Genomic DNA, 14,272 nt, shown 5'->3' with positions numbered 1-14,272 from the left:
TATTCCTGACAAGAAGCTAGAGTTCCAATTCTAGATTCAGAATGACATTTCATAGAACATGTCTTTGCATAGCATTGCATGAACACTTCACATCATTTCACTGCACAGCATGTCATTTTGAGAGCCAGAACTCCTGATTTTCAAAATTGTCAATCCAGATTTGAGTTTTAAACTTTTTAAAATTGATTTCAAAACCCTGGGTCTTCAAAATTGCCAATTCTTCCCATTTTACCTCCAGGACTCTGAATTACAAAAGTTTTTCTCAGGAAAGCAATCTGGATATTTTGATGTTGATTTTAAAATTTTGGAACATGATTTTAAATTTAGAAGATTTAATCTCAAAACTTTTTGCAAAAAGACTTTAAATCTCTTTTACAAAATTTCTGCATTTTCTTTATATACATATTTTTTGTCCTGAAAAACCATTTTCTTCCAAATTCTTGAAAAAAAAAAGACAAAAGTTTTATCTCGTATTATAAAATTCCAAAAAGAAGTTATTTATTCTGCTTTTTGTTTTCAAATAAATGGTGTGGGACCCGCCTTTGAACTAGCATCTCACTCAGATTCTCAAGTAAGTTTCTTAGTTTCAAACGGGACCCACCCTGAGATGGCACCAATTTTGCAAAATCCTATTTGTATTTTTTTTATGTTAGTCATCTTATAAAACAGTTAGTGGGCCCACACACAGGTGGCGCCCCACTGGAGCTCCCTGCAAGAAAATTTAGGAAAATTTTCCAATCAAAAATGAAACTTATGTCAAAAAGATTTTAAAACCGATTGTGGTAGCATTACCATAAAAAAAAAACTCCCGTTTATCTTATTTTTATAACAGCAGCCTTAGATGGCGCCGTAGACAAACATTACTAAAAAAATTCATTTTACCTAAACCTTAGGTAAATGAACCCAAATTTTTTTAAAAACCTAAGATTTCATCCCCCTCCAAAACGACGGATTTTCAAAAGTTTCAAAAACTGTAACGGAACTCCAAAAGGAAAATGTGATTTTTTAGAAAGAGGTTCGAAAATCTTTAAAAAGGGGATTTGGGTATGGAAAGAAGAGGAGGGCCAATCTGCGTTTTTTTTTTTTTGAACCCGATCTCTCCATTGCTTTTCTTTTTGTTTTGCTCTGCTATCAGGACCCACAGACTTCATCAGCCATTTCCCAGGATCGCCCCTTCTCCCCCCAACTAGCGGGAAGCCGACTGCATCTCCTCCCCTTTTTCGCTGGAATCTTTTTTTTTATTACTCTGCTTCCTTCCTTCCAGCAGAAGAAGAACTCACGACTCCAGCAAACCTCGAGGTTTTTTAAAAGGTGACATCTGGAAGGCATTCAATCTGCAAACCCAAAGAAGAATCGACTCCTCTGGTTCACGGTGAGCCATTCCCCTTTTGATCGGTGCTATTTCCCCTTTCCCTATTCCGTTTTTCTTTGGTTTTTTTTTTTTACTTTTTCTCATTCCTTATTTCCCTGATTCACCCCAAAACGCAACACTGTTTATCCTTGAACTACCAATAGTAGCATCGATGTTACATGCTCTGCAATAATATCAATGGCCTATTGCAGCTGAGGCCAACATATATCATGTGATTTACTCTTTTGCTCTAACATGGTATTCGCAAAAAAAAAATTTTATCACCTGGCTCGGATATATCTTATTCATTGCAGAAATCCAATCTCTTTAGGTGATGGTATTCATGATAATGATTTGGTATCTCTGTTTCCAAATGTTCGAACTTCATTTCTTCCTGTTTGTTTCTGTGTTTTATTAATTTTCTGCACATCACGATGGTATATTTCTCACAATGTTCAGAATTTTAACACAGCACGCCTCTTTCATCTTGTTCCCGCACCTCATTTCCCCTTAAACCTTATGTAATAAACCATGTTTTTAAGATTACTTGTATTTTCATTGGCAGTAGGTCACGGCAGTGACTTTTTCTTATTTATTTATTTTTTAGAGAATAGCTTATAAGAAAGGATTAATTCTGTGTGTTTTATCAACTGAATGTTGCTAAAAGCTACTTGAATGGCATATCATTCTGATATACTGTCAGGAGGAGTGATTTGGTTATCATTCATCAACCTGTTGTTGGACGTTATGCTTGTTATAGTTTGGGACTGATGATTCAGGAGTATATGTATGAGTGTTGTCATTGCCGATTTGATTTCGGCCTCTGTTGTATCGCCCATTGCATTTAGATATACTCATACTAGCATTATTAAATTTCTGTTACAGCAGCTAAAAAAACTATGCTACAGCCATAAGAATGCTCATATCTCTAAGACAAATCTGTCATGGCTGTCTAACAGTGCAAATGGACATGCATCCATGTATTGAAACCTTCAATCTGATGAAATGTCCCTTGGCGGTTGACTACTGAAATTAGTTGCAGGAATCAACCTGTATCCGGCACTTCATTTGAGCCATATCCCATCAACCATCTCGATGATTGCATTATGATGAAGTTTATGATCGTTCTCTTTTAAAAAATAATATTGGCTGGAGATTCGGTTGACGTTATAGCAGTTTGATTGATATCCCTCTAGTTTCATTTTGGCTGGCGTTGGTTGTATTGTTCCTCAAATAATATTTTGGCAGACTTTTAGTTGCTCAAAAGTGTCTCAGGAGTGTTTCAAGATAGCGGATGATAACTGTAATTTCCCATTTGTTTGTATACATTGATTTTTTTTTCTCTTTAGTTGGAAATCATCCTAGAATATGCATACTGGTAGGTTGAAACTTTATCTTATTTTCCTGGTAAACCAGCTGTTTATAGTGGTTTAGATGTCTTGATCATGGTTGCCAGTTGAGGAAGCGGGAGCGGGAAGCGGGAGCGGGAAGCGAGGCACTTTCAAAATTTTAGGAAGCGGGGAAGCGGGGGACCACTTAGGAGCGATTCGGGAAGTGTCTCGGAAGCGACCTAGGAAGCGTCTCGGAAGCGACATAGGAAGCGTCTCGGAAGTGAGGGGGAAGCGAAAAAAATAAAAATAAAAAATAAAAAATACAAAAAAATTGAAAAAAACAGGGGAAGCGTGGGGGAAGCGAGGGGGAAGCGTGCTTCCCATTAAAGGGAAGCGCGTCCCCATTAAAGGGAAACGCGTCCCCCATTAAAGGGAAGCGCGCTTCCCAAAAAAGGGGGACGCTTCCCCCCACGCTTCGGAAGCGCGACGTTCCGCGCTTCCGAAGCGCGCTTCGGGGAAGCGCGCTTCCCCTTTTAGCTAGGCGCTTCCGGTAACTCTGGTCTTGATTGGTTTATACCTATGTTATTGGGAAGCATCTGTAAATTCCATTGCTCATTTCAGCTATTACATAAGTTGTCCCTGTAGGCCAAACATTCACAACATCCCTGCCCTACTTGTTCATATTACCATATGGCACTAAGATGCTCATCTACAGCTACCCTTCACCAGTATACTTTAGCCATAGTTCACCTATTGACACAGCTATCACTTACAGTAGCACCTTGTATCCATACCCATTCCCTTTTCTGCAGGTGTGCAGTCTTAAGAATGAGCCATATTCATGGATGGATATGTCAATATCCATTCATGATTTCTGTACCATCTTCGATATGCTCATTTATTAATATACAGGGAATCTCCATACCACATTTTACTGAGAAATAGTTTATAATTTGGGAATTATGGCTTTGCGAAATCATGTGCAGAAACTGTGTATACTCTGTATTTTCTGATCTATGTACATATGGAATTTCAATTACTATGTATATTTTCTCATTATATCTATATCTATATATATATATATATATATATGTGTGTGTATATATATATACTTATATATATATATATGTGGATCCCTTCATATACACTTGCTTTCATATATGAGCATTTATGTAGATATTTTCTCTTGTGAATACATCTCCATTACCACATTTCATTTAGCATAAATTTAAGCATTTAGAAATATATGTATATATTGCTCATTTAAGTTTAAGCATGATACCTAGATATTAACATAGGCATTTCAGTCATATTTTAGCCATTGTATTATATATTCCAGTAGGCATTCTTATTAATGTAACATTTGTAAATTTATCTTTTGTAGGCCGTATTTCTCGTACTAATTCTCATTTTTGCAAGAAAATCTGGAAGATATGGTTTCTTTTGGAGTTATCAAATATTTAGTTATATTTTTATTTTTGTCAACAATGTAACAGTCAAATGTAAACTTTGGAATAATATTTATTTTTCTGCTTAGATTAATATGCATTTCATATAGTTTGAATTTCTGTAATATCCTGAATATGTGATTCATACATTATATTTCAAAACCACTATGGATGGACACGAATGGCATGAGCACCAACTCTTAGAGAGTTGAACTCGGTAGAGTCCATATTTACGGCCCTAGTCGGAATATGGACGAAACCCAGATTCAACATCTTCCTACTAGTCACACTGAGCCTACACTCTTAGGCTATCTTCCAAAATTTCACTGCATACCTTCTATTTTATCAAATATTTTAGAATTAACTAAGTAAATTATAAACATATTTACGGCCACAGTCGGAATATGTGATAATTTTACTTAGTTTTAAAATTGCATATTTTCCTGAAAAGATGTTTGCTCAAAATGACATTCATCCATTCAAATCATTTACATCATGAAATCACCTGCATTTCTCTAGCCTTTTCTCGAGAAAATTTCATTCCATGGAAATCGATTCTTCAAGAAACTCTGAAATTTTTCAAAGTTGGATTTTCCAAATCAAGTTTTCCCATGATTTTCCCTAGAAAATATTATTTTCTCAAGATTCATTTTCAAAAGGGTTTTTTATCATTCTTAAGAATCAAAATTGATTTTCAAATATTTCAAGGCCAAGATTCTCAGGATTTCATTTTCCTGAGTTTTGATTTCCTTCTCCAAAGAATTTTTCCATAAATTTCAATCATTTTCCCAAGAAAATTCTCAAAGTCAGAGTTTTCCTGACAAATATTTTCCTTTTAAAAAATGTTCATCTTTTCTCAAGAATTACTTCTACTTTCCCAGGATTTTCAACCATTCATAATTTTCTCACCTCATAAACTTTCTGGTGATTTCCAAATCCTTTCATCTGAGTTTCCTGAGAGATTGATTTCCATATTTTTTCTGAGAAATGCTTTTCAACTCCAAATGTTTTCTAAGCATACATCATATTTTTCCAACTTACATTTTACAAAATCTCATAACACATGCCTGAATTCTCTGTGCATTTAGGATAGAACACGACTTCGATGATTTAACTAAGTCAAGCACATTTTTTGGTCCTTGGTTCGATTACCCCTGTTAAAGGCGGTAGGAACGGTCGAACCTCGTACCGACAGGTCGAGCCCCATCCCATGGATTTTCCCGCTATTTTCAAAAACGGAGACGAGTATTTCAAAACAATTTTTCCAAAATCCGGTCAAGTTTGACTCGCGAAAGCAATTTTCCTCTCTCTCCCGCAAGGGAAGGGGAAAATTTTTGCGACGATAACAGTGCGGCAGGGGCAAAAATGTAAATATATATAGGGGGTCTGGGGTTCCCCTCGGCGCGTGGGCAAAAAGATTTTAAAAAAAATCCAAAAAATGAACCAAAATGACCCTGGGTAAGGTCAACACACCCAGGATCGGGTTGATCGCACCCGGTGCCACACCCGCACCTGCGTCGAGTCGCGTCGATGCGGGTGCAGTACCCTGCTAGCCGAATCCCTGTTATATAGCTCATCAACAATCTAGAGCTTAATAATATTCGGATTAACATTTTTAGGTATCTATAGGGGTTTCTTCAAATCACATTTTCTCAATGTGAGGATATCGTGAGATCCTTTTACATATATATGATTCAATTACAAATACAGCCAATTTACAATAATACCCCAAGTTAGTTACATATAGACATTACACAAGGCAGGGTAAAATAGGAATAACAAAAACAAATACATAAAGTAACAAGACTACCCAAATCTGGATCCAGTTTGGATTACCCAGATTCAGAACCAGGGTCACTTGTCAATAGCCTCCCTCAAGTTGTATATGTTGATGCACAAGGATCAAAGAAATTTTAATGGCACTTTGATTGTCACAAAATAAATAGATCTGGGAACCCTTTCATTCAGGTCACATAATAAGTGTCTTATCCATGATAACTCTGAGGATGTTGCAGCCATTGCATGATACTCAGCCTCTGTATTTGATCGTACAAAAGCCTTTTGTTTATGGCTGGCCTCTTTTCTTAAAATAAACCCATCACCAAGAGATCCTTTTAAGTAGCAAAAGATTCACTTTAAGGCCTCCATGTGACCTGTTTTGGTTTGATGCATAAATTGAGATACCTGATTCACAGCATAGACTACATCTAGCCAAGTAAAAGTAAGATATTGCATCATACCAACAATACTCCTAAATTTTGTAGGATCTTCACATAATTCACCATCATTCAAGCTGAGCTATTGATTAATGGGACTCAGCGTTATCAAAGTCTTGCCATCAACCATCACAGCCTTTTTTTAGAAGATTGTGAGTCTACTTATGTTGTGTCAAAACAAGACCATCCTTGTTTATATCAATTTCAACACCAAGTACTTTAAATTACCAAGATCTTTCATTTTGAACCTCCTGCTCAATATATCCTTGATTTGGTAAAATCCTATAAGTTTCCCCATATAATCCTCCTCTTCTATATGAAGAAATGCATTTTAACCAAGTTGATGAAGAGGCGCATTATATGATATGACCAACGATAAAATAATGCACACACTACATTCAAAACTGGAATAAAGTTTCTTCGTAATCTACCATGTTGTTGTGTGAAGAATCCTTGCAAACAATCAAGTTTTCAAATAAATTGATACTTCAAATACTCAATACACAAAATAAATGCAGTGTTTATAAGCTTTACACCACAAAAAGAAGTGCAATAAATGCACAGTGTTTATAAGTTTTACACCAAAGAAAGTGCAATAAATGCACAGTATTTATAAGCTTAAGGAGACAACTCCTTACTCTAATACTTGCATACAATGGGCTCACATAGCCCTTATTTATAAGCATACTTAAGAGCGTTGGGCTATTCCCAACAGCTCTTATTAGAGACGTTGGGAATCAGCCCAACGTCTATATTTTTAAAACTGTGTACACAGTCAATGGCTGACTGTTGTACACTGTACACAGTCAGCCACTGACTGTGTACAAAAACATTATATAAAAAAAACAAAAATAAGAAATGAAAAAAATTACAAAAATAAAAAAATAAAAAGGAGGAATTACAATCATATTCAAAAACATGAATATGCGTAAAATGTAGAAATGACTAAAATACCCCTACAGCCAATACAATAAAGAAATATATATTTTATATATACAAGTAGATGAATACATATACATATATGAAATATATATATGTATATGTATCTTCTTTTATATATAGAAAATATATATAGAAAATACATTGTCTTATAAATTACAATTTAACAGATTGTACCCTTAGATCCTTACGTTGCTTTGAATCTTTCTATCTCCCACTGGATTTGTATTTAACTTTATAAACATGCTTCTAGCCACATTTTTGTCTTTTGGCCTAAACATCCCAGGAATCATTATAATGCATGGCTTCACTTCTTCAACCATAGTCTGGCTCCATCACATGAAGTTGATGATTCTTTGGCCTTGAAATATCACATAAGAAAACATGGAAGTCCGTTGAAGAATTGTCATACGAAACAACCTGTCAGTTGGGTGAATTCTTCACTAGATTGGGTAAAGAGTGGAGTATTTGATATACTATTTTAAATAGACTTAGCATGTCTCTTGTATAATATCATCAGCTTCTTAATGTTTTCAGTATTTTGAGCACTTTTTGGCACACTGCAAAAAGTTGGGTGCACTTTCCACATGCTAACCATTCATGGGCTGCTGTACATCATAATCAAAGAGCTGACTAAATTTTTCTCCCAGGTTGTTTGGTTGAATGATACCTTCATATCTATCATAATATTCTTTCTATTTCCTTTACCTAATACCTTTCTAGTTTCTTTGTCCTTAACACTCATGTCGGCAAAGAAATAAAAATGAAGACCAAGAGTTATACTTAAATTGTGAACCTTGAAAAGATCATGATATTGTTGCTTCAAACTCTTCCAATGTAACAAAAAAATATTGCAGTATTTTCAAAATATAGGTGATCCCCATGATTATGATCTGTGGTGCACATGTCAACTGTTCCAATTCAGGCTAAGGGTCAACCTATAACTGACCTCATTAGCACCCTATTATATGCAAGCTGAGGGCAAGCAGTTACATCCTTGATCAAGTATGAATCTGAAGGTAATCTTATATTTTAAACCAAGATTAAATATGGTGCTCCACTTTTCACAAGAAGGTATCTTTTTTGTCACATAAAAGACAAGGGAACAATTCCCAGCTAGGACAAAAAGTCCTCACACTAAGTGGGTCGAATTAAACTGGATCTATTCAAGTTGAGCATTTTATGTATATTAGATTACTACTAAATCCAATTCCAATTGGATTGTATATATTGAATCAAATAACATAATGATGTGGCCCAACAGTGATATATTGGAAGTAGATATGCTAAATCACCCAATTTTATGACTTCCGCCTATGGCCCCCCATTCCATCACCTTTATAACAAAACGAAATATGAATAATCATCCTCTTCTTTTTGAAAGATGGGATGCTTCTGCTTCCAATCATGCCTATAATTTATGAAAAAAATACAAAACCTTTCCAAGCCTAAACTCAATGACTTGTCATAACAACACAAATTCCTTAACATCTACCTTGTAGAGGTATTCAAATTGGACGAACGAAAAAATAGATTAGTTTCTAGGTTTGGCCATGGAATAAATCACAGCCCATACATCGCTGATATTTTGTAAATATTATGATATTTAAGAGAAAAAAAACTTCAGACACTATTAACGAAAAAATATCATAAGATTTTTAAATATCGGTTATAACATAAATATCCTGATAATATCATGATATTCTAAAAATCTTATTGTGCGTATTTTGAGTATATATTTTTGCTAGTTTTGTTTATTTTATTTTTAAAAGTTGTTTTAACTGTTACTTTATGTTTTTATAAAAGCAAAACTGCTAAAAACCTATTATTGCTTATCCTTTTCAATTTTTATTTAAGTTTTTATTTTTTTAAACATCCAAGATTTTTTGCAAGATTGTCCTAAGAAAAAAACTCCTAAGACAAAACCTCACTGAGAAATTGCCGAGAACAAAATTTGCAGCTATGGAATAAATTACATCAATAAATGATTTCAACTAAGTTATGACATCAACATTATACCAGTAAAGCAACTTAAAAAGGGATTTTTATCTTAGAAAAAAACCCAATAAATCTTCAATTTTATAATCAAAATAATAATATAGTTGACAGTTAAACTTTTAAGTTTTTAAAATATCACAAAGATATACAAAGATATTATAACCAATGTATTTACTAGTCATACAGTGAGCATAAAATGCATGATGTGATAAGTAAACCAATCATATTAATTTTGACAATTTATTGGATGTTAAACAAAAACATAATCACCAGCTAATATTTGTGCCCATGGTTCATATGTAATTAATTGATTTTATAAGATCGTCTAAATTATTATTACTTCTGAAATTTACATAATTAGGTGTGGAACTAGAAAAGAGATTTTGCTTGAATCCAACCATATTTCAGATGTGGACTAAGAAAAAATGATTGACTTGCATATTCCAATTGGACATGACTATCTTTTCTAACCCAATGCTTAGAATTGAGGTGGTGTATTTGGTTCCATTGGATATAGGTTTAGCACGTCACTATTTTCCTACATAAATATTTGTTTATGGTCCAAATTTCACCCATGTAAAACCTACTTTCTTTGGCGAATGCATAGGCACCACAATTGATTGACCATATATAATAAGTAAAATTGAACTATTGTAATGCACCAATGCTATTACCTTGTAAGCATTCTGCACTTGAATCACCAAGTCAAAAAAAACTAAATATCAAGTTAGAAATTAACTGCATGCTTTAAACAGTCTAATTCATGTTAGTGGTTAACCTCATCTCTCAGAAAATGCCACAAAGACGGAAGATCTTTCAAGGGAAAGTGGGAGGCTAACAACAGCTTGACATCTATGTCACATGGGTGCAGGTGCGGGTGCGGGGATTCGGCATTTCCAAAAAAACCGGGTGCGGGGGTGCGGCAGGGGCAAAAATGTAAAATATATATAAGGGGGGTCCGGGGGTTCCCCCCGATGCAGGTCGATCCAACTTGGGAATGTGCGTGTCACAAGTTGCTGTCCTTATGAGGATGGTGTTTGTGGGACTCGCATGGGGAGTTGAAGTGGCCAACTCTAGTGCTCAAAATCCAAGCCCTGTTAAAAAGGCAAATACCCATCCCGTGTAACCTTGGTGACTTCTGAGTGGGTCAAGAGTCGCCCCGCCTTGAGTACGCACTATGTAGGTTCGACTAACTTGTTTCAAATGCTCGACTAACTTATTAAAAGCAAGTCTGACTCAAGAGTCACCCAAAAGAACCAGTTATATACTATAGTCGAGTCGAGTGAGTCTGCCAGGAGAAAACAAAGAGCTATTTTGAGTTTGGTTGGAGTGTTGAACTGAAATGAAAGGCTCAGAGCGCGTGACAACCTGGCACTCCATGGCTTTTTCGTTTCAAAAAGCTGGAAGCGTCGTCCAAAAGCAAAAGCAAAAACAAAAAGGAGGGACTTCCCATACATACAACCAGTGACTAGTTGTCGCGTTACGCCTGTCAATCTCCCAAGCGTCGAACAAAAAACGTTTCTTTGAAAATGAAAGGTCACATCGACCACGTCACGTAAGTCCAAAGACATACGAGGACGATGGAATGATCATTATCCTGGGCTTGGGCCTGGGCCTTGGCCCGGGCAAAAAAAAAATTAAATTCCACAGCCCATTTCATAGGGCAATTTAAAAAAAAAAACAAAAAAAATGGACCAAAATGACCATGCGGTCAACGCACCCAGGGTCGGGTTGACCGCACCCGCGTCGAGTCGAGTCGACGCGGGTGCGGCACCCTGCTAGCCGAATCCCTGTGACATAGCTTGACATTCTAAACTTCAATTGAACCACTTCCCTATGATGGAAATGTTGTGTATTATGTTCTATAGACCATGGTTTTAAAACTTGCCGAGTCAACTCGTTGACTCGGCTCGGCTCGGCCCTCCAACGAGTCAACCCGACAAGGCAAACTCGGCTTGACAAGACTCCGAATTGACTCAGGCCTCACTCGACTTGACTCGGGCGAGTTCTGGGATGTTTGAAATTTGATTTTTTATTTGAGTTGAAACAAACATGGGACGAAGTACGGTTGTTACAGATAGAACATATGTTTTGTCTGTTATGTTCTAAGGGTCTGTCCAATCTTGGACAAGCAATCAGACAGACCCTTAGGGTCTCTTGTGAGTGTGTCCTTAGTGGTCCTTGTGTTGGCTGATTTGGTGGACTGATGTGCTCATTGGATTTGTGGTATGTGTGCTCTTGGATCTTCCTTGTGTGTGTGTGTGTTAACTTCGTAACAGGTACTAAGTATCACTATCATAGCATAATCAACTATAATATTCATCGTGTATTATCAGAAGCATAAAATTAAGGAACTAAGTATATGTTGGAAACTAGTAATTGGCCTTGTGGTAGCCAGTAGCTAGAAGTCACTCAAGAGAGGATTCGTAACGTTTTCATAAATTTCTACCAATAAGACAAATGTCAACAGAGCTTCACATAAGTTCTTGATTGCTTGACAATGCACAGAACCATCAAAATACAAAAATCCCGCTAATTCATAAGAAACAACATTAGGAGCCAGTGTTCATAGGGAAAAGAGTTTTAGCTCTGTTTGGGAGTGAACAACCAGGATTTTATATGTTGCATCTCTTTCAAGAATTTTTGTCATGCCACTTAATTTCATATTTTTCAACTTACACCATAGTTATTCTTCAACTTACTCCATAGTCCTTTGTCTAAAAAAGAAATTTGAAGGCTATTTAGCAGGATATCGTAGAGTTTTTTGCTACAGCATTAGTTGCTTTTAATGACCTTTGTTCATTTGTCAAGGATGTACATTTATATATGGTCACATGGACAACAAAAAGGACACATGGCATGCCATTGTTGTTCAATTTTTCATTAAGAATGTTGTATAAAGGGGCATGACACAAGGGTAACTGGTAAGTTGCGAATATTCCTGTGAGATAGTCTGGCAGAGATCAGCCTATGCATTTTTCAATGCTAATGCTCTCTATGAATGGTTTAACTGGAAAATGACAAACCCAAGAAGTAATACAAGCAAAAACCAAGCTAATTTAGTTTATGCCAATTGTTATCAATTCAAAAGCAACCTAAGAAAGAGTCACATCTCTCTCCCAGTTTCAGTGATTACATGCCTTAACACAACCCAAGGATCTCTTGTTTACTGAAAAACATGGTTTGAGACAAATTATAAATTGTTTTTCTTTTAAAATCAAAAGTTAACAAAACCCGGTCCGAGTCACCGAGTTGACCTGCCGAGTCACGAGTCAATAAAGAACGAGTCGAGTCCCGAGTCACGGGTTTTAAAACCCTGCTATAGACGTCAATGTACAAGAGCTGAAAGAGTTTCAGTTCCATATACACATTCAGCAACCACTTGTGCAAAAGAATTACAATGAATCAGATAAAACCAACCAAATACATGTAAAAGATGGATGGATGGAAATATGTCTCTCATAAGAACACTTTTGAAACTGAGAATACCATGGACATCAAAAATGCTTTGCAACACATTGCCAATGATAGGAAAAGTAAGAAGTTGATAGAATAATACATGAAAATAATAAAGGATGTTTCATTAGAAATAAGTTAAAGAAAGATTGTCAAGACTCTTTCAAGTTGGCCCTAAGGGAAAAAAGAAAATTTACATTGAGATATGATATGATAGTAAGAAACCATGTATAATTTATTTTCTTAATAAACTTATCCCTTTAGCAGCTACAGAAATCTTGAAACATAGTAAAGCAAAATCCCAAAACGACACCACCATAACACAAGGAAATAGGCACAGTCCCTACTCCCGTGATCAACAAGATATCAAAAACACAAACCACAAGAAAACAGAAAAACAATGCACAAAAGCACAAGGCACAAGATTTATGTGGTTTGACCAAATCATACATCCACATGACAGCAACAAAAGAAGTATTTCACTATACTAAGAAAAATACAAAATTTTATAATATAAGTGCATACTGATGAGAAGAGCACCATATAAAACGCTTAACTTTAGAAGATCAGACTAAGAGGATACTTAGGGCATGTTTGGTTCGATCACATGAGAATCACTCTCTCATTTGAATGAGAGTGATTCTCATATGGCCCCAAATCTCATGCCCAACCAAAAAAAAAGGTGGTTGGTGTGAGAAACTGAGTCAAATATGATTTGGTTTCTCTCCAACCAGTGAGATTTGAAATCTTACATTAAATGTGTGATTTCGGATCATATGATTTTTGCATGAATATTGAAATCTCACATCGGAGTTGTAGAGATTTTTGCACCGTAGGAAAAAATGATGAATAAAAAAATCTCTCGTCACAAGCTATAAACATGAGAAAAGAAAGAGACGACATTGGAATCGATCTTTTGGGGCGTCGATAAAGATAACAGATACACGTCCAAGAAAACCCAATAAACCGACGGAATCCAAGATAAAAGGGTAAAAGATTAGAGAGAGAGAGAGAGAGAGAGAGACTTGACCTGAACGATAAACAGGACCCCAAATAGCAAAACACACCAGATGATCAAAGAGGAGAGCCTAGCCGCCACCGCACCCATCTTGCTCGTCGCTCTTCCTTCTTTTTGCCACAAGTTCACTGCCACCAGAGCTGCCCTGCCCTCGTTAGGTCATATACAAGACGTGTTGGACTCCAGATACTTAATGCCTGAATAAACTAGACTATTTACTACCATGACATATGTGTTGGGCACAAGAGTGCGCTAACCCAAGGTAAAAATGGATGTCTCGAGTTTTACAAAACGGAGGGCAAGCCAATGTAAGATATGGGTTTTTTCCATTGAATTATATGAAAAAATGTTACGTTATATACATATGTCACGAATGTGTATACATATGTTTGTATGTATATACATAGAGTAGAGAAAAGGTGCAAGTATATGAACCACGTAGAAACATAGATTTGTGAGTTTTTTTTAATCTAAATGAGCAGATTACTCTTGAATCATCCAATTCTAGCATTCAG

At 36.0% G+C, this 14,272-nt stretch overlaps 1 protein-coding gene across 1 annotated transcript in view; it reads right to left on the bottom strand.

The window, feature by feature from the left end:
- Positions 1–13,926, bottom strand: part of LOC149828102 (peptidyl-prolyl cis-trans isomerase CYP20-1-like) — a 59,040-nt gene extending 45,114 nt beyond the window's left edge. The window contains exon 1 of the mRNA XM_090017376.1: positions 13,770–13,926. Within this exon, the coding sequence (XP_089873502.1) occupies positions 13,770–13,847 (78 nt within the window). The 5' untranslated portion in view covers positions 13,848–13,926. The remainder of the gene's footprint in view (positions 1–13,769) is intronic.
- Positions 13,927–14,272: the final 346 nt, after the last annotated feature.

The sequence above is a fragment of the Nuphar pumila genome, chromosome 9, assembly GCF_984573655.1.
Source record: "Nuphar pumila chromosome 9, dmNupPumi1.hap1.1, whole genome shotgun sequence".
NCBI classification, from domain to species: Eukaryota; Viridiplantae; Streptophyta; class Magnoliopsida; order Nymphaeales; family Nymphaeaceae; genus Nuphar; species Nuphar pumila.
This window is presented reverse-complemented; position numbering and strand designations above follow the sequence as displayed.